The 21,980-nt window shown below is 37.8% G+C and overlaps 1 protein-coding gene across 2 annotated transcripts in view; it reads right to left on the bottom strand.

The window, feature by feature from the left end:
* Positions 1 to 870: 870 nt before the first annotated feature.
* Positions 871 to 21,980, bottom strand: part of NAMPT (nicotinamide phosphoribosyltransferase) — a 30,225-nt gene continuing 9,115 nt past the window's right edge. Inside the window, exons 2-12 of one of the 2 annotated variants that reach the window (XM_068669779.1) lie at positions 20,649 to 20,805; positions 19,338 to 19,441; positions 16,380 to 16,508; positions 15,749 to 15,907; positions 15,251 to 15,387; positions 12,897 to 13,122; positions 11,562 to 11,681; positions 8,676 to 8,693; positions 5,750 to 5,890; positions 5,480 to 5,614; positions 871 to 2,983 (exon numbers count right to left, since the gene is read on the bottom strand). In XM_068669779.1, the coding sequence (XP_068525880.1) occupies positions 2,870 to 2,983; positions 5,480 to 5,614; positions 5,750 to 5,890; positions 8,676 to 8,693; positions 11,562 to 11,681; positions 12,897 to 13,122; positions 15,251 to 15,387; positions 15,749 to 15,907; positions 16,380 to 16,508; positions 19,338 to 19,441; positions 20,649 to 20,805 (1,440 nt within the window). In that variant the 3' untranslated portion in view covers positions 871 to 2,869. The remainder of the gene's footprint in view (positions 2,984 to 5,479; positions 5,615 to 5,749; positions 5,891 to 8,675; positions 8,694 to 11,561; positions 11,682 to 12,896; positions 13,123 to 15,250; positions 15,388 to 15,748; positions 15,908 to 16,379; positions 16,509 to 19,337; positions 19,442 to 20,648; positions 20,806 to 21,980) is intronic. The other variant, XM_068669780.1, reaches the window with a different exon arrangement.

Raw genomic sequence — 21,980 nt, 5'->3', positions numbered from 1 at the left:
AATGGAATCTGATGCCCAACATCACAACTTTAAGACACAGTCAAATGGTTCTTATTTTCACTGCCAGAACTAAACTTTATTTCCATGTGTATTACATACTGGTATTTGATGCCAAATACATTAAAATTACTTTAACAGAGGATTTAAGTGAGGAATACTTATTCTTCACTAAACAGTTTAAGAAGGAATGTAAAAACCTACACAAAAAAAAATGTTTAAACGTTGTTTTGACTTTGGCAAACCGAACAGTTAAATACTCTTCTGTTCTCTCCTCAGGTCTTTCAAAGTATGAAAAAAGCATCTTTTCATAATCATGCAGCTTAAGAAAAAATAGTTTTATAAAATCCGTTTCTTATGCTAAATATGGTTACAAATAAGTGTATTAACACAAAACTCCCAATTCCTATTTTTAAATACAAATACTGTGTTATATTATGAAATGGGGATAATTAAAATATATCAATGACTACAAATCTAGTAAATTAAAGCAAACTTAAACATGCTGTTTGCTTTTATGTGGAAGAATCAGGATACTGTATGGTTCAAGCACTGTAGTAAGTTTTATCAACTCCTTGATGCCCAGAACATCAAACTGCCAAACACAAAGACATGTATTCAGGTGTGAATAGCACCAGGTGTTCTGCCTCCCTCCTCCCCCTTTAAAAAGATATTAGCATTTATTAAAATGAGTGACGTGACAACCTTCTGAGTGACATGCACAGGTAGAGAATCTGCTTTAAGTCTCCAGCTAACACGCTAAGTTTTAGAGAACACTGAACAACTACTGATGCATTTCTTTGTTACACAAGAAAACAGTGCTTCCACAGCATATCCTCACTGTTCAAGTACAAAAATATCAGTTATGGGTAGTTAATAGTTATCAAAATTTTTATTGGTACAGAATGAAAGCAGCATTTACTCTTATTTTTTAAACCGTACATCATAAAATTCCCTAGTACATATCTGGAGGAGTAAAATAGGCTCTGTACTATTTACCTGCTATTGATCCTAAGTCCAGATTTAAATTCTTTCTTGGCCAAATACAAACAATATCATTAATAGCAAAGGGAAGGCAGTTCCTCAGTGTGAAAGGTCAGCATTTAAAGTTTTACTAAAGCACTATTTTTGAAACAAGACATCACTTAAATGTATAATTACGTACACTAAGAGTGGAAAACAAGTTTTTATTAACAAGAACTACTGAGACTGGGCATAAATGTCTTAACCACAAACCCTGGAAATATTGTGAATGCTTTGATGTGGTCCTTGGTGACAGAATAAAAACAATGAAGTATGGCTTTTCAATCTTCCTTTAAAAGCATATTTTGTATAATTTTTGTAGGCTTAAGTGATTTTAGAGGACCCCTAACATTTTCCTGTAACATCATTTTCTAATTAGAAGCATTAATTACATCAGTATATTAAGTCATTGTCTGACAGTTGATCATAAACAAAATACAGAAACCATTTGTTTTTGCTTTTTTTTTTTCTTTAAATAAGGGAGGTATTCCTTTTCTAGTGAGAGCCATCCTACAGTACTACCAAACATTTCAGAGGTTACTACATAGCTTCTCAAATAAAATCCTCAACAGTTTTGTCTTCTAGCAGATATTCAAATCAAGCATATACAGAGAGCAAGTACAATCAAGTGCATACAGTTCAAAACTCTCTCTGAAACCTTGTTTTTACAGTTACCCTCTGCAAAATAAAAGCCCCTCCTCGCCCCAGTGAGACAGGGGAGAAGGGGAAACAGGTCTGCCATTCATGTAGGAGTTTGGCTAGCATAAAGTTTTATTAAAGTTGTTAACAAAAATAGTTAAACTTTTTTTTTTTTTTTTTACAATTTAACATCCAGTCTGACAAAAGGCAAATCAATGAAAAAAATACAAAAAAGTAAAAAAGTGCACTACCGAGTCCAGTATTTTGCTTTAAAGTCATGTCACTTACAGTATATGAAAAATAAACCCAGAAGTGTAATTACTTTAAAATACACCGCTTCCATATTTCAGTATTTTACACATATATTCTATAGTGGAAGAGGAGATCTCTTAAAAACTTTACTCTTAAAATATTGAGGTGCATGTGCCAAGTGGGATAGACTTGGCAAGTTAAGTTGCAGTAGAGAATCCTTTCAAATTTGGCATTCCGTTTATACACCTTACCATGCCAGCAAGGTCTGTAGTACCTAAACCTTCTAGTAAGAACAGTAATTTTCTTTAATGTAGATTAACTAAATACAGACAACTACAAGAAACGGTGAGGTCAGCAATTCTATGGGATCTTAAGGAGATACAAGTCCTGATTTAGTCGTCAAATGGTACAATGTCACAACAAACTTTAAGGCCATGTTTTATTTGCTGATTAATGGACAAAAGGCAATGGATTCTCCCCCCCACCAAATATTTTCTTGAAAGTCTGTGCTCATAAAAATCATGAAAAGTTGGAAAGACTTAATTATTGAAACTTTAAATATATTTTACACAATCTTGTTTGTACAAAAATACAAGTTAAATATAAACATAAAGCAATCATGATAATTTTATGTAAATCCATTTTGTGATATTCTGTTATATATAAAAAAGTTTCTCAGCTCTGTCTCATTTGTGAAAAGATCAATACCAGATTGAGTCACTACTGGCAAAGGGCCCTAAAAAGCACACTTTAGCATTAAATATGTTTTACATTGTAAGTACCATTTCCTGATTTCATCTTTTCTAAAGACTGGCAAAAGATAGGGCAGTATGTCCATAAACCAACAAATAATTTGGCTACAATGTCATAAAACACAAACACACAAATCTGTACAGTAAACCCAGTAGCTATGCAGTACATACTTGTTACACACACATACACGGACAAGGAATGAAACTTAGTGAGACGCCATTTCTAGTTCACTGTTCTTCAGCCTGGCATTTTGTCTTACTTCATCAAATGAATACGACTTCGTTACCTTTCCGTTCTTAAATACTGTATGAAGGAGGTCCTGCAAGAAACACCACTGTTTTAGCAAGATTCGTTTGCCAAATGAACAAACAACACAGATTACACAAGCTACATATAAACTTAAAAGCAAGACTGATGAAACGAGAGTTTTTGACTGTCAACATACTACATCTTTTCAGCTCTGTCTGGTAATTTTCCCTAAAAGTGAGACAGAAGAAAGGATTTAGTCCATCCTGTGCACAGACAGAAGTTTTGTGCTGAGAAGTCCCTGAAGTAAGTTGTCCACATCAGGCCAAAGACAAAAAAAATAAATCCATAAGCTAAATATATCCCACTAGACCAGCTAGTTGGAAAGGAGACAACCAACCAAATTTTAAGTACAATTAAATTAGAGATGTTTAGATTAAATCTTATTTTTCTCTACACCAATTACGGGGGAAAAAAAAAAACACACAACTCTCTTTCATGCAAAGTGGACCACTAGGAAAATCTATAAAAATGTATCAAGAAGTGCTCACAAGTAGCACAGTGAAAGGGCAATACACATAGCTTTGCACAGAAAAGTTAGCACAAAAGCAATGTTGGACAGCTGCTTTCCCTGGTGACCTATTGACCCATGGCTTTAGGGAATCGGGGCCCACAAAGGAACACATCTCCCCACCATTTCCCAGAGTTCCAAAGAACCTGTACCACATATAAAACCTCCTCTAACATCCCACTACAGAAAACTACTTTATGAATTCTTTCCACTGTCAAAAATGAAGGGACCACACATCAAGTTAATTCAGACCCCAAGGGATGTGACTGAGTTGTTTGGAAGACCTTCTTACCACTAACTCCCATTTGTGTGTACATATACCCCCCCACAAATATATTTATAGATATATATGAATGTGCATCACAGATACATGCATATGTGTATACACAACTCTGAAAGTACACAGAATGGTTTGGGTTGGATGGGACCTTAAGGATCACCCAGTTCCAACCCCCTGCCATGGGCAGGGACACCTCTCACCAGCCCAGGCTGCCCAAAGCCCCATCCAGCCTGGCCTTGGGCACTGCCAGGGATGGGGCATCCACAGCTTCTGGGCAACTTGTTTTAGTGTCTTGCCACCCTCATAGTATAGGATTTCTTCCTTATATCTCATCTAAATCTACCCTCTTTCTGTTTAAAGTAGTTATGCCTCACCCTATTATTACACTCCCAGTTGGAGTCTTTTTTTTTGTTCTTAGGTCTTTGCATCAAGAGCACGTTATCTACAGAGTATATAACTGTTTGTCTTCTATGTTTAAATTTCTCAGAGATCTCACTTTTATGCTTAAACAGCATGCCTGGAAACATCCCTCTGCCTTGTAGCACAGAAATGTCCCTGTACGTACCAGAAAACTCAATTTTCCAGCTTTTAATGACTGAAGTGCAATTTGATAACGTGTTTACTTTCAATACTCTTAATTCAGGAAGAGACTCAACATACAGTTAAGCATTCTGTTGCCAGTTCACTGAATACTTCAGATCTCCATCTGAAAAGCTGAGATTGGCCTAAAGATTGCACTTATTTTACTGAAATAGCACTTAATTTTGTGATTGTAAAGACTTAACAAGGGAACAGACTTTGTAGACTAATTTACATCTTGAAACTACTCCAGGTAGAGCATTACCACCTGAAGGAACTATTTACAAATCTCAATGCGAAAGTAGAAACAGGTTTAGTTAAGCCTGTCCACCTCCCTCCTCCTCAAGCTACTATTCAAATATATGACTCATACAAAAGTACTTTGTTAACATTTCCTCATAGGATATTCCAAGTAGAAAGGGACTCACAAGGGTCCAACTCCCAGCTTCACACAGGACCACCCAAAAATCAGACCAAGTGTCGTGTCTGAGAGCATTATCCAAACACGTCTTGAACTCTGTCAGGCTCGGTGCCATGCCCACTGCCCTGGGCAGCCTGTCCCAGTGCCCGACCATCCTCTGGGTGCAGAACCTTTCCCTAACCCCCAGCCTGACCCTCCCCTGTCCCAGCTCCATGCCATTCCCTCGGGTCCTGTCGCTGTCCCCAGAGAGCAGAGCTCAGCGCCTGCCCCTCCGCTCCCCTCGTGAGGGAGCTGCAGGCCGCCATGAGGCCTCCCCTCAGCCTGCTCTGCTCGGGGCTGAGCAAACCAAGGGACCTCAGCTGCTCCTTGTACATCTTGCCCTCTAGATCTTTAACCATTTTTGTTGCTCTCCTTTGAGCACTCATAGTTTTTATGTCCTGCTACATTATGAGACGCTAGTTTTGTGAAAAATAAGCATCAGTCTCTTGTTTCCGAACACAAACAAAACAGAGTGAGCTAGTTTTCAAGCCTGAACATTCTACTAACATCCTAGCACTCTACTGTTACCAAATTTGGCACTGGGAACACTTCTGAAGTAGTGAGACAGGAGATGAACAAAAAGACAATTGGAAACAAGGTGTGAAATTAAGTTACAACCTGTCTTCTGTCAGTCAATTTTTGCATGAGGAATGATGTAATAAATCTTGACAATTCATACCTGTCCATACTCTTCAAGATCTCCCTTGCCTTCTTCAAGTGTCACATAATCTCCAGCAGGTGTCCTATGCAAAGACAGTCGGCCTTTCTTTGACCGTTTGTTTGGATCGGCTACTGGATCCTTGAAGACATTTACCTAAAATGAAAGGAACATCAGACTTTGTCAGACTTGTGTACCTTATGCTGATGGTGCTAATGTAACAGGAAACATGAAACAGTTTTCAAGAGGTCTCTACTGACAGCATAATGATAGATGTAGTAAGAGACATACCCCAAGACCGTTGGTCACCACGTAGCTACATTTGAAGGAACAGTTTAAGAGATCTCTGGTTAGTTTCTGCAACAACGCTCCGCCAGATCCAAAGGCGATATTCTCAATACTCCATTTATTCTTCTTCATTCCTTCCACAATCTAATAATAAAAAGAAAACTATGATGGAACATGCTTTTAGACCATGCCATTTTTTTCCATAAAATATACTACTACTTAAACAAGATGCTTTTACAGACAATTAAACCAACTAACATTCAGTTTCCAGGAGATATATGTAACAAGGCTGCCAATACTTGGCATATTGTTTGCGTTTTTCATTGCAATTACAGCACAGGATAATTATAGAAAGTTTTTGCTGAAAAACTATTACAATGCTGGCACATATCCTTTCCAAACTAGGGTAGCACAGCAATACAATGCCCAGACAATTAGAGAAAACAAAAGACTTCGTGGGAGGTATTTCAGAGCCTTCTGATTTTTCAGAAATATGGCCAGTCCTCAAAGCATAGCTTGTGTCCTGAAACAAAGCAATCATCTTGCTCATCAACTCCAGAAAGATATTACCCGCTTTGACCAATGACTTCAGCAGAGCAGTTCTGAAAAAATATCACATCTAGAATTAAGATTGGCAATTTAGAGGATGGGAAATGGAAATACATAAAGTTGCTTAAAATGTTTGCCTTGGCATCTTCTCAAGCAGATACAGATTAACGTGAACTGCATGGGTATCAACAGTCAATTTATAACTTACTACAGCACTCCCATCCTCCTCACCACACTCTATCCACACAAACATAGCATCCTCTAGCTTGGAGTCATGGGTGCTAGCTTAGTCATGCTCATAAGCAAGCAAGATTTGTTTCCCTGACCTGTCATCCCTATTGCAGACTGAAAAGGTGGCTTTGACCCCAATAAGAGTGTTTGAACTCCTATCTCCTAAATATTTCAATAACAAAAGTGGGTGAGAAAACTTCAGAGGAGGTGAAATATCAAAATCCCATCCATCCAGAAAAAGGAAGGTGAGGAGCAGAATGGAAGCACACAATCCACATGGAACAGTGCAGAGTTTCAGAAATCAGTGTCATGTGAAATGGGGTAATCTTTTTTGTCCTCCTGCAAAGGAAAACACTACGGTAGCACTTAACACGACTGTTCTAGGAGTTACTGATGTGAAGTCATTTCTTCAAAGGACAGCTAAGGCAAAATCAAACTTTTATATGAAGGGAAAAAAAAAAAAGACCACTCCAATTTTAGACAATGGTAAATGGGTAGTTAATGTAAACAAAAATATATAGTAGTTTTCTTTTTATTTATCCATTTAGTCACATGTAGACTGCCTGTCTCAAGGATACTCTCAAAGTCTGAATGCCTGACAGAAGCCAGCCAACACGAAAGGTGGCCTGCAGAGCCATAATTTGAGGGTACAGGTGGCCTGCAGAGCCATAATTTGAGGGTACACCTCGAACAATTTCCCACTAGATTTTTAGCAGATTTTCCCAGTAGAGATATCATCAGCGAGTCTTCCTCATCCCTGAGTAACTACTTACTCAGCCTCATCAAACAAACCAAGCAAAAGCAATCTCTGGCTCCACCTCTGTGACTTTTGCTTAGTCCTGAAACCCAAGGGTTTCCCTATGTCCTGAACAAATACTGCCTCATTACGTGAAAATCCTTTGGATTTTTATAGTAGCCATTCCACCCTTTCAGACAGTGACCTTCTACAAAAGGAAGGTATGTTTTCAGGTGATTAAGTTCTGGAAGCAGTTTTAAAATGGGTATCCATGGAGGATAAGGGATTTAGTATCATCATGGTGCAAATGAGATTCTCCCTTAAGCACCTCAGAAGTTACTGAATGTGATAAAGGAAGGGTAAAAAAAAGGGATTTTGAATACCCTTTCAACTATGAGACCCAATAAGACAGAAAGAAGCTAGCCTTGACTCCCGGACATGGCTCTGCTTATCTACACTGTCTTTTGAAAAGGGAGGTGTTGGTAAGCTCCACCTGGATTCTGAGCAAGTTCTGTCCAGACACTGACCAAGCCTGAAGTCAGGTAAGCTGTTGGCCAAGCCTGAGCCAATATATTCTGCCGCACAACTTATCCAGTTTTATAGACAGGTCTGACACCGAATTCACTTGAATATGTCTGCAAGATTTAGGAAAACTACGTGGTATAAACAATACCCTGTGCCCATGCTTAGACTTCACATTCTTCAATACTTGGAGGATAACATATTCTACAGGTACAAGTATAACACAGCTGGGACGTGGCCGCTCAGCCCCTTTGCCTAGATAAGAAATGGGATCCCTCTTTCAGCTGGAAATCCTGCTCTAATTTAGAGAGTTTGTTCATCTCATACTACAGGTACAACTTCTTACTTACCCCGGGTGAAGAACTTGCTTCTATCTTTCCATTCTCTATCAAGGAATTTCCTTAGTCAGACTGATCTTTGGCCAGTGAGGGGCAGAAGGGAAGGGAAATCTAAACTAAGTTGAAAGACAGTCCTGACTTCTACCAGTGACCCACGGCAGCGCCCCAGATTACAGCTTCCTCAGGTATGGAGAAGGGATGGCAAACAGAAGCAGTAATGGGGAAGAAGAAAAGCAGGAGATCCCAACCAACTAAATCCTCCAGAAGAAAAACAATGCAGAACAACTCATTGTCTCACACTCCCAAACTTATACAGAGAGCAGCTTCAGTGACAGGGTTTTGACTAGCTTGCCCTAACCATTATGAGCATGACTAATACATCAATTGTGACTCCAGGTTAGAGGATTTGTTTTTCTTTATAACCATTTAAAGACATCTGGAAATTGAATGTTCAAAGAAAATCCTTTGAAAGTGTAGTATATTGTGGAGTTAGCAGATTGGAATGATTTTTAAAAGTGAAAATGCTAGAAGAAAGTCAGAAAAGGTTCCTTACCTGTTCTACCAGCAATCCCTATTAAAACAAAGAATTTTAAAATCCAGTTTACACTCTGTTTTCTGTATTTTTCTTTCAGCTAGGTCTGATATTTAAATGAGACTCTTTGTCATTGCTCATTCTATGTTTTCCTATTGTACCAATTACCTTTCACCTGATCCATAACAACAGGTTGGTCTAAGGCTGATACGAAGTAATTAGAACAATCACTTGCATAGGTTTTAAAACGGAAAAACAGATAGCCATGACAATGCATTCAGATTTGTTCATGTAAACTTCTTTATGAAAAAAAATGAAGAAACTTGGGTTTTGCTGACATAAAAGGAAAGAAATCCACGACATCTTAAACATGACCAAAATTAGGCTGCAAGCTCGTGGCCTTTTTGCTCCAAAAATACTTGTTGCTGCCAAATGAGAAGTGTCTCTTTCCTCCTTTTCTGCTTCCCCCAACTCAGGACAACAGTTTGGTTTTACTCTTTTGTTGTACTGGTGGTTACTGGCCCCTTTCATGAGTCAATGTTGTTCATTAAAACAAAAGAAAATTGGTTTTGGCCAAGTTCATTCGCTGGTACATTTGTGGGCTAAATTTGTTTAATGACCAGAGCTGACATGAGGTGCAGAGCAAGATTACAGAATCAGGAAAGGATCAGAAGGCGGCCACTAAGCAGCAATGAGTTCTGTCAGCTCCGTAAGCCTTGAGGAACTGAATCCTCAACCCCCTTCTATATATTCCAGATAAGACTTTTCCTCATAATCAGCCACAGTTTGATTGAGAAAGATACATGAACAGGCAGATCATCTAAACAAAGAACTTCTCCTTCTGCCTCTTATCCTTTCCCATTAGCTACTAGAATTAATTTCCTGCTCTGTTTAGAGCTTGGAGTGCATTTTATCCTCTAACACAAATACTTGAACAATAGTTTTGTCATTTCCACAGAATGGCTGAAGTTGGAAAGGACCTCTGGAGGCCACCTGGCCCAACCCCCTGCTTGCCCTGGAGCAGGTTGCCCAGGACTACCTCACGTCCAGGCAGCTTTTGAAGATTTCCAAGGAGGAGAATTCACAACCTCCCTTGGCAGCCTGTGCCAGTGCTCAGTCACACAAACAGCACAAAAGTGCTGCTTGATGTTCTGGCAGAACCTCTTTTGTTTCAGTTTGTGCCCATTGCTTCTTGTCCTGGCACTGGCCACCATCAAAAACAGTCTGGCTTCATCGTCTTTGCCCTCTCCCTTCAGGTATTTATAGACATTGCTGAGATCCCCCTGAGGGATCCGTCCTCTTCTGCAGGCTGAACAATCCCAGCTCTCTCAGCTTCTCCTCATAGGAGAGGTGCTCTGCTCCCTTCAGTATCTTTGTGGCCCACCGTTTGAGTACAATCAATACTACATGAGCTTGCCTCTACAAATTTTGCCAGGTGTAACCTACAAAGTGAAGTTTTTGAGTTCCTTACAGAAAAGGATTAATGTTCCCATTTTTTTCCTGTCACAGACTCAGGAAAATCTCTACAAGTACATATTTTGCCTAACACAGGCATCAAGTCACGCTTAAATCCTGTTTAACAGTCATTGAGAAGTTATTAATAAGTCTCTTCCCTTAGTATCTAACCATAAGACTTCCTTTCTAGTTATTAACCTCTCATGCTTGTGTTTCATTAAGCTTATTAGCACAAATTATTCTCAAGAAGCCACAGGAAGAAAACAAATTTGCTTCAAAGGCTATAGGAACAAAACTACGGTGCGTAACTGCAGTACAGCTGGCACATCAGGAAACAATGTCAGTATTAACTGCTCTCTAAGGATCTGAGTGACAAACATCTTTGGAATTCTGTGGTTGAGCTTAACATGATGTGCCCATGTTAAATATGCAGATAGTTTCACACCAGTGAGAAAATAAGCTTGCTATCCTCTCTTACCTAACTTGAGAAGCAGCAAAAGTCAACTTTGTTAAGAAGAGTCTAAAGGTGTGCCAGCCTCGGAAGCTACGACAAGGTTCAATAAAATCCAGTGAAATTCATCTGAAGTTTATCCAACTTATTTCTGGTTTGGAACTCCAGTACAGTTAATGATGAAGGACCCAGGACAAGCCTGACAAAATCAAGTCCTCCTCCCCCTCATCATCTGCAGCCTATACCTTTATAACTGCATTATATTAGTATCTCTATCTAGCAAACAGTGGTCAATCTGTAACTAGTTTCTAGCACACAGCATCCACTGAAGAACTATTTTTTTTTGATCTTACTGAAATTGCCCTTTTTGTATTATTACTAAGAATTTGTGTATTTACCAGACTCAAACATCAGTGGTGCAACATAGTCCAATTTGATTCAGACCACAGACCTGTAATTCACAATTTCTGGGGCTTTCAACAATCTTTATTCCATTAGCTGCCAAATCAGTAGACTCCTTACCTCCATTATGTTCATTTTTAAATGGTCACCTTCACAAAACACACCTTCAAAATCTGAGTGCAAGCACTCTTCAGAGCATACATAACTGATGAGCTAAACCAGTTAATTACTACTATTGCTACAGCACAGCAGTCATGCAGTGTGCTTTAGGTATCAATGAAAGGACCAAATACTGCCAGGTTTTGATTTGAATTAGGCTTGACAAGCAGGATAAAAGCAAACAAAGGGATAGACAGTGGGAGTAGAACGGTTACGACAGTAAGATTAGGATATGCCTCTTAGTTTTTTATGCATCTTAATAACTCCCTGTGGGCTTTTAATGAATGCGTTTTATGCGTTAGGATATCATTGCCAGTGTCTAGGATGAAGGGCAGGGTGGGGTCAGTACAGAAGCTGCAACACCTGACTAGTCATAACAGATTCCAGATGAAACAGCAATATAACCAGCGTCACCCTTATACACGAACAGGATCTCCTACCTCTTGCAATGTGTTGATATCCACACCATCCCCTTGAATAACTCTGAGATAGGGTGGCAGCAGTTTGTAGCCTTTAGAGTTCTCTGTAATGGGAAACTTCTTCCCTAAGATCTCCAAGACCTATGTGAAGGAGAAGGGAAATAGCTCAAAATAAAAATAAAAATCTGCCATTCCAGTAAAGAAACCGATTTCCACATTTGATTCACGCTAAAAACAAACCATAACAAACCAAACAAATAAAAAAAAAACAAAACCCAAGCACAAATTCGTGAGTATGCCCATGTATCCTGCTCTAAATATATCCCTGTAGATATACAAACAAAAAGCATGCCAGCCATTGTAGCAAAAGCTGTTAGATTAAAGCAGTCACAGAATATGTAGCCTTTATGCATTTGTACCCAAAAGCTATCAGATCCATGCTGCCCTCCTTTCTCTCTTCAGTTGTGTCATTTATTGCTATTCATGAGTCAGCTGAATATTCTGCTCTTCCTTTGACCTCCATTAAGATAGTGAATGAGGCTTTCAGTTTTCTAAGATTCTGTTAGCCATCAATAATTAAAATTAAACTCTCCAGATGGGATTTTTCTTATCAGCTCTGAGAAAGATTATTCAAAGTTCCTATTTGTTATGTCATTTGCCCCAAAGGGAAAAAAAAGTGTTAAAAGCTATATGGATCTGATAGACTACCAACATACCTAAAATCTCCCCTACTTTCTTATTAAAACAGTATTGAGAGCTCCTCAAATTCAGAAGGTAACAACAACTTTTGTTGTAAAATCGCAACAATCATCATTCTCTCTCTACAGCTAGAAGGCAAGAAATACTTTTCAACTTAAAGGTCATGTCACTGACTTAAACAGAAGTGTTACAAAAGGAAGAAGAGCACTAATTATGTATTTGTAGCATAAAATAGCAAAATTACATTAATACAGGACTCCAAGATACCTAATCTTGGAGGTAAAATGTCTTACTTGCCTAGCATTTATCAATACTCAATTTTTTTCTCCCTTTTATTTGTTACTAAGTGATGAAATACTTCTTTATAGAATCATTCCAGCATCATTAGTCCATCAAAACTGGTAACTCTTGTAAAGGCTTCAAGGAACGGTATGCAAGAATGGTTTTGAAGAAAACAATAAAAACATTCAGATTGCAAAACAGTTGCCATACCTACATTTAAATAAGGTAAACATTTAGATTTTTCATAGATAAAAAAAATCCAAAGCATAATAAACATACTAAGTTAGAATATTTTTTTCCTATGTTTACTAGCCTGTCATTACAAAACAAAAAATTGTCCAATCACGTATACAAATGACTTCAAGAAAACATTACCTTTAAAACAGTGTCAAGAGGATTCCCAGAATCTGGTCTAATAATAAGTGGCGCCTCTGGACTTCGGGCTTCAATTATATGCCTTAAGTCATCACCCCATATTTTTTCACAAGCATTGTAAATGTCGTAGCTGTCGCTAACCACAGATACAGGCACTGAAGAAAACTGTGTTACTATGTGTTCAAAAGCATCTTTTTCATGATCTTTCCCCCAAGCCGTTATGGTACTGTGAAGTCAATTGAAAAATACGTATTAGAGGGGCATTTGCATTAAATCACACATCCTCACATCCTGTACTTTCTACAAGAAATAATTCAGGATAACGATAGGCAATGTGATTACAGGAGAGCACAAACTATGTGTTTATCAGCTCTGTGCTACACTGATAGTAAATGCATTAACAGCAACCTGGATTCATCTTTGCAACTCAAACAAACACTGGACACATGAAACTTCTTTCACATGTTACTTTTTTTTTTTTAAAAAAAAAAAAAACACTTTTGTTAGAGTTTCTCTTAAATTTGACATTCAGACAATTAGGGAACTACAAATTCAAGAACAGACCATCTGCTCTGGCAACCTCAGACCATAAAAAGGGAAGTTGAGAACTAGCAGCATAAATAAGAAAAAAACTTAAACAGAAACAATTTATTTGCCTTTTTTGTATAATGATTTAAAGCCATTAAGCTCACTGATACAAAGGTTCTTCTACAGGAACCTCAGAGCATTACCCTTAGTACAAGGGTACAGGCAAGCATATCAAACAGAGTTGTTCTGAGAGGTACTAGGTTACTGAATGCCAGCTGATCTGCAGCAGCTGCCTGTACGTGGCTGTTGTAGAGCAGCAGACATAACTTTCATCAATAACTTGTGTGTGAACACTAAATGCACGCATACCAAGTGTAGGTGTGCAGTAAGAGCTAGCGTGCATTGAATTTGTACCATAAAATACTAGCATTAACTTTGTATATGAGCCCAATCTTCATGGTAATGAAGATTCAAAAAATTCTTTTCCAGGAGGTTGGGGCACTCACAGGAACCACCCTAGTGGTGTACCAGAAGTGAACACTACACACACAACACAACTTCACCCTGGAAGTTGTGGAACAGCAGAACAATTCTGGAACAATTTGGGGTCTCTTGCACAAGACTCTTCTGTTGTTCTAGCTTGAAAAGAGTTACCGCAGTCTGTATTTGGCAATACAAACTAACACACTAAAGCTGTCTGTTCTCATACTACCACTTCAACTTGCTGTACAAAAGATGCTTCCACATGTTTCCTTTCATTACAAAGGATTTTATAGTCACTTTATTAATCATTTTTTGATTTAACTGTAGGATTAAGATAATCAGAGATGAGTCAGACAAATTTTGTTATATCTACTGATCAAGCAGCAGTTTTAGAACAGCACTATTGCAATGGTCCAGAAAATTATATGAAGTAATGTACCTTCAAAGATAATCATGTTAGAACTAATCACTTGAACTTGTGTTATCTATCTTACAATTCTGACTGAAAATAACCCTATTAAAAAGAACTGCATTTGCACTTGCTAGGAGAAAAACACAACTGGCCCTTCCTTTATATTGTGCTCATTTCAGTATGCAGAGACACACACAAGTGAAATCCAAAGATTTGCCCTCACTCCTGACCTTGTACACGATTCCTATCTCAACACCAAGAGCTCTTCCTTCATCTCAATTACCTGTTTGAGACCAGTTCCTTACTCTCAAGCTTGTGAACAACTCAGTGCAAGATTAAGGATCAATTGGCTGAATTAGTTACGCTGATAGGAAGCTTTAGAACAGCCTCTTTCAGAGGGAGAACATGATCTGTGAAAGCCTAAAGGTGCATCTTACACAATTTTTCATGCTACTATTTTATGTTTAGAACAAATTTAAAGTTCATAACATGAATCCTCAATAACTACTTTTGCCTGTAAGCCCCCAAGTCCATTCTAAAAATCACCTACATGTAGAATCACAGAATCACTGAATATCCTGATTGGAAGGGAGCCACAATGATCATTGAGTTCAACTCCTACTTTACTTAGACTGTGTTAAGAAGTTTATAGTTAAAAACATTTAAAAAAAAAAAAAAAAAAAAAACATTTTGAGTTAAAAAAAAAAACATACCATTGCTGTGCCCCTAGAACATGCAGAAGACATCAGTATCGAACTTTAGCCATTATAGCTGGGTCAGTCATGGCTAATACTGTGTGGTATAAATGAAACAGTTTAAGCCTGCCTCATCCTTTTAAGTGAAAAAATTCTGAATACAAAGATGAGTAAGTTTAACAACATGTAACTTTTCTATTTAAAAAAAAAAAAGTTTTGATAGCCAAAAATCTTACCTGTGTTCAGCAGCTGGAACAGAATACCCTGGAACCGGATCTTTTGTTCCATAGTATTTTTTAATTAATGCAATTCCAGCTACAGTGTCTGTTCCTTTGAAGTTCACCAAATGAGCTGACGCTCCTATTCCTGCAGTCTGAAAAAGATGCAGCTCTCAGTTGCCAGGCCAAATATAGAAGCCTAAAACCAGTTACTGGCTAGCACTAGATTGAAGCAAAACTTTGACTCAGTTCCTGTTTCACCAATACACTCTTAATGCATTTACACAGGAAAGACAGTTTCTACGTCGAAGAAAGCTCTCCCAGCTTAGTACTCAGACACAGCTCAGACACACCCACCCACCCAGATTTACCCACTCCACATAAGCCCAAATGCAGTGCTCTGTGTATTCACAATTTCACTGCTGCACATAGATGTAACTGTTAACAAATACATGCTGCTATCCCTTATAGTTAAGAAGGATCAGGCTTCTCCAATTACTAGAAAAGTAGCATTACCTCTTGTGAAGAAACTCCTCTGTAGCCGAAGTCATGCAGTTTATATTCCAGTCCTTCTAAGCTGCCAGAAGTCTCCAGCAAATACTTGGCCAAAATCTTTTTCTGCTCTCTAGAATTCGTAGCTACTGTGATTGGATACCATGACTGAACAAGAATAGTCTAAAACAAAACCCAACACATTATTAGGTGCAAGTTTGCTTAGGATTCCAAAATCCCCACTCGGTATTTAATCAGTTACAAAAAGGGCTATTTATTTTCATCACCCATTCAGAAAGTACTGATGGCTCCAACAATTTGCTTTAGGTTAAAGTAATTTGCCTTTATAATACCTTTATAAGGTAGGATAAGTACTGGCCATCTTGGGACTTATTGCTCCCAAGCTACAGACATTTATCTCCCTTCCTCCTCTTTTCCTCATTAATAAAAGTACTGCTGTGAATTTCCTGTAAAAACTATTACAGTCACTTGCCAGGTAGTGGGAAAAGGTAAGCACTGAAGAAAGAATCCAGGCTTACTTAAAGCAGAAGATGAAAGCTACTAGACAATCTCTTTAAGCCATTAAGGGATTCAACCCTTAAATTAAGTGCGTTAATATTTATTTAGAAAAACATACTAGCCTTCCAAAACTGACCTCAATCCAATTTGTGAGCCAGTAGCATTCTGGATCTGTGTTTTCTACTGTGAAGAGAACATTTCCTCTGGGAATGACAGAGCCCTCAGGAACCGCTTTTATTTCAATAGGAAGATGACCATCATATTTCTGTGTGAGAAACAGCAATATTGTTAGGTAACAGGAACGTTGGAACCTACTTCTCATACTTAACTGCAGTGGATAAAAGTCAGTCTGTGAGTTTATTGATAAAGCTTTTTAGTTTTTTCTTTATACCTTAAAAATAATTCAGTTTGTTTATATACTGACCAATCCAAATGACTAAGAAAAACGCATTTATCAAAAAGGAGTAAAACTCCATAACCTAAAAAATAAATTATATGGAGTATCTTTATCAATCCAAATTCTGGTTATCACTTTCGTTCCTTGATGCATAAAAACTTAAATAGTCAATAAAAAGAAATATGCTCTATTCACAGAACAAGAAATATCTGCTATGCGGTTTTCACATGAAGAAAGCAAAAAATCCCAACTGTTTAGCTATTATGTAGACCTTAAACAAAAATCGCTAGTTTTGCTTGGTCTAGATGCATGCTTTGTTAATTTATTAGAGTAGGATCTATTTAGCATCTATCATAAAGAATATTTTGTCATCTCAACTATTCACTACACATGAAATCCAATCTTGAAGTGTCATTCTTCTGTCAAATTCAGTCTTTCATCCCTGAAAGAATATTTTGTGGAGTATGCCTTCTGCAAAAGAGTAAGTTGCAAACAGTAGTTCTAAAACAGTAATTATAACTTTGCAAGCTAAACTGACAATACTTAAAACATTTTGCACGTCAGTACTTTTTGACAGAAATCTTCGCGTGATATTACTTCTTTAAAAGTAACAAAAATTGTTACCAGTGCCCCAAACTCAACAAAGATCTTTTCTATACTATAGTTAAAAGGTTTCTTCTGAAGTGTAAGATGCTGAAGCAAGTTGTGTTTACATACCACGCAGGGTTTAGTTGTTAGATTTGGAGATAACAGTTTTGGTTTAATAAAGTACAATGAGGCCTTCAAAAAGGCTCAAAATTATGTATTACTGATTCAATCAGAAGTAAACTTAGTGGAAAAACAAAACAGATTTAAAAGTTGCTAAAGGTGTTCATTTTGTCCACAGAAAAAGCAACAGGGTCGTATCATAACACTATAGCACCATTCATCAAAATACTGTAATTCATCATAATGCTACAGCATCTTTCACAATTTTCAGGTAGAGTCAGCTTCCTTCTGTAATGAGGTATCTCCTGAATGTACGCAGAGTGTGTCTGGTAAGCATTTCACACAAAAATCGTAATTTATATCCTTTTTAGCCCAGATCAACTCCATATGTTCAGGGCTTACATCTCTAATGCTCCTCATCAGCTCCTGTTTGCTTCCAGCCTCTACCCCATCCCCTCATTCCACAGGAATCCCATTCCTCCTTTCCATCCCCTCCATCCTATAGGTATTTACTTCTTCATTTACTCTGTACAAGTTCATGTACATACATTTCAAATTCATTTTGGCATGTCACTCATACAGCCATTGCTCCCTCCACTTTACCTAACACAACATACTAGTTAACAGTCAGAGAGAGCAGGCAGTAGTAGAGAGGGGTAGAAGAACATCTCTGGGTGCTCATAAGGGCAGACAAGCACCCAAAGGGAACAAACCATTCCACTTTGTGTGCCATTAGCATCTAAGAACAACATGGAAATTGTATTTGTTTTTTATACATGTATTGTTTTAGCAAGAAAATCTGACCAAGGAATAAAGAACACAAGGAATAAAGTACACAGAGGGCGCTTGGGAAGGCTATTTTGAATAAGCCATTGAAACAGGTTTAGTTAAACCATGTCAAAACTCAGTGTGGACAGACATGCGGCATTAACAAGGTATTGATTCAGTTTAGCCCAAGAGGGATCAAGATTAAATAGAGATTAGAGTAGCCCACAATCTATAACATAACTTAAAAATATGTCTTTAATTCACAACTGTAGTTGTTTCAAACAGATACAAGTGCTCTACAAACATCTAAGTCCCTCTTAGAGAACAATGTTATTTACCTCGCTGCCATTTTCAACACTTAAATTCACTTTTCTGTTTTGCACTCCTTATGGCTCACCCTTATTGCAAGATGACATCCAGATATATTCGCAGATGCCACCAAAAAATACATTCAGTCAGGGTATCCACATGAAAATAAATGCAAAAGGCTAAAAATTGTGTTGTCAAGCATCAAATGCCATTCATAAGAATCCACAATGAAACCTGGTATTTAATTCACCAGCAGAAATTAGAACTCTGATTAGTGTTACTACTCTGAATCTGCTGGCTTTACACAGAAGAGATATTTGCAATTACTTGAAGACTGCTACATTTTAAACAAAAGGGAAAGAGGATAAATTGAGGAAATACTTGGGAAGATTTCTGTGTCAAATCCTCAAGCCTTGTATTTCATAATGAAGTTCAACTTAAGTATCTCTGGAAAATTTAGGAAACAATTGAACAAAACACATTTTCTGGAACTATTTACACATACAAGAAGTTGTAATGCTTCCTGCATTGGAATAAAAATGGTTATGATTAGTTACAGAAAGCAATATAAATGATGCAACCAACCACGAAGCACTATATTATAAATGGAGACTTGCCAATAAGCCCCCACTTATTCTAACTGGCTGACAGCAGCCATAAATCCTTATTACCTGCAAAGCTGTATTTGGCATCCAAAAGGATGAAAATTGTTTTTCCTCCATGGACTTGCAATTATATGATTATTCTCTGACTGCTTCTACTCCCTGTACACTGTATGAAAAAGCTAAATTTACCCACACTTTGGTATTACGGTTAAAATATCTTGATTTAAAGAAGAGACTGTGAAATTTATTTTGCAGTTTATACATAAATCCTTCAGGATGACCTTGCATTATTTTCATAAATTTTTACCTCCAGAATATAGTTCCATCCCTTTTCATTGAAGACGTCGTCTTGAAAGTGCTCCCTATACACTTCTTTGGCTTCCTTGATTTTCTCTTTGGTTACTACTTTACCTGTGGTTCCAGAAACAAATGAAAGATTAGGAAATACTAACAAATAGGTTCATACACAGAAAAGTTACTTTGCCTCAAAAAAATAACAACACAGGAAACATGTCAAGTGCAGTAAATCAGCTATGCTCAAACCAAATTTAAGTTATTACATAGATTAGGATGCTAAGGGAACTGGGGTCAGCAGGTGAATCAAGAAAAGTTTCAGCTTTCTATTTTATGATGGTTAATAACCTGTCAAGGGTTTTGTTTATCTGTGGCTTTCCTGGAGGAGTGTGACGATTGTGCAACTCAGCACACAGAAGACACAACCTGACTAGCTCAGGTCTCAAGCTATGCTGCTCCAGAAAGAATCCCTATAGAGAGGCCTTAAAAAATCAGATTAAACACTTCTGTGACACAAACAGACAGACTAACCACATTACTTGAATCATTGCTGCTGCTTTGTGACCAATCTTTTATTTGCAATGTTAGAGAACAATCCTCAGATTGCTACAGAAAAGATTATCAAGCGCTTTGATTTTAGTCTAATTCCAATATCTGGCAGAACTTGCAGAGAGATTTACGAATTCTGGTTCAAGATAAAAGACAAGTAAGCTATATGGCTAAAGTTGTCCTTCCCAAGCCTGGCAGAAGGCAATTTGCATTTGGGTCAGAACAGATGACATTCACACATAATGCAAAAAAGCAAGCGAAGTCTTAAATGCCACTATGGATTTTTCAGATGTTACTCTTAAAATTGTCAATATTGAAAACATGTTCACATGTAGCTGCCTTGTTCAGCAATCTGAGTGGCAACAAAAATCTAAGAGAAATTAACATTACTGCCTTACACACTAAATAAATCAGCAAATAGACTAAAATTCATGTTCAAAATATGAAGTGTACCTCCGTGTGGTTCTATGAAGTCTTGTTCCACTTCAATTCATTTCAATTTAACCCCCTGAAGTATGGATACAAACACCTCTTTGTTTTTAGTAACCCATTGTCACAAAGAAACAGTAGAATGGTGCCTGAATTTAGAAGTCAGTACTTTTTAACAAGGGCGGTCATCTCATTTTCAAAATCACATAAATAAAATCTTATGCCTGCCAATACCTGTACTGCACCAAAATAGTCTGGAATTGTTTAAAATTCTACAACTCCAGAAAGACTTCAGAAAAATTAAGGTATTTATTTTCAGGTAAAGTTTCACTTTTGAGTCAGTTACCTTTTAAGTATTTATTCAGAATGTATTGCAAGCCATAAAAAACGGTTTCTTCGTATTTCACTTTCCTTAATTTGGAATTTTCCGTCTTCTTTTCACGACATTCGAAGTAGGAATATACTTTGCTTGTGTTAGGTGGATATTGCTTGTAGTGTGTAACCTACGTTAAGAAAAACTTCAGTAAGTACTTGAAACAACACTGCAAAAAGAGAAATCAAAAGTCATTGGGCAATATTAGGGTTTGCAGCAGAGCTCTTTGTATGTTAAAGCTTACAGTAACTCCAACTCTTCTGGACTATTCCCTGTTTACACTCTACAGTCAGCAAGTCTTTGGGGGATTTCCCACTTCTTCAGTTTTCAGTTCAGAGGTCTGTCTCCTTTATCTTATTTTTTGCTTCCGTAACAGGTCTTTTTCCCCAGTAGCCTTCATGGCCAGCACTCAACCAGGAAGGACACAGGCTGGGATTTTAGGATCAGCACTGGGCACTGACCTACCTACCCAGGCAGTTTTCACTCCACCAGGCTTTGGCCAAGCCCAAGAGCTGTCTTCCACTACCAACGTGGAGGTTTCTGCTTGTAGTTAAGTGCTGAAGGCTATAATCACGCAATTCAGGTGAAAGCCATCGAGACTCAAGAAGGCACCGACAATGGCACCTACCCAAGCGTCCCATTATCCACGGGCAGAGTGCATTTCTCAAGCTGAGATTATGTTAAAGCCAGCTTACAAACCTGTTACTGCTGGTAATGCTGTTACGAGATCTGCTTGGGGTTTGTACCTCCCCTTTTGTACTTTTTTCCAATTTCTGACGAAGTTCACATTTGGCATAGAGGAAGCATGAAAAGTTGCAGTCTGAAAGCGTGTACCACATGGAAATTGGTCACACGAACATATCCAGGTAAGCTGGATTCAGCCACACCAGCTTTTATTAACTACTAGTAATTAATAAACCTACCCATAAATTTACTTAGGGTAATGTGTTGTTTGAAACAGCTACACTTTTAACATTAGCAACTTAAATCTGCAAAATTGTTATCTACTAGTATGTAAAAAGCAAACCCCATGCAAAACCTCTAATTCCATATTACACACACACACACACAAAGTGATGTAACGTTGATATTGTAAATCTGAATGTTGAAATTACAGGACACATAAAGCAGCTTAAGGCATACCCAGAGGTGAAGTATCAACATTTTTTCTAAAATTATTAAGAAAAGTCTGTGAATAAGTCTATGCACTCCATAAGAGAAAACTACAGCTGAGTAAAGCAACATCATACACAAGAACAAAACTTGAAAAAGGCATGAAATATGTCTGGATTTTTCTGAAATGTC

This window comes from Anas acuta, chromosome 1 (genome assembly GCF_963932015.1).
Source record: "Anas acuta chromosome 1, bAnaAcu1.1, whole genome shotgun sequence".
NCBI classification, from domain to species: domain Eukaryota; kingdom Metazoa; phylum Chordata; class Aves; order Anseriformes; family Anatidae; genus Anas; species Anas acuta.
The sequence above is the reverse complement of the archived record's forward strand: the minus strand, read 5'-3'. Positions and strand labels throughout refer to the sequence as shown.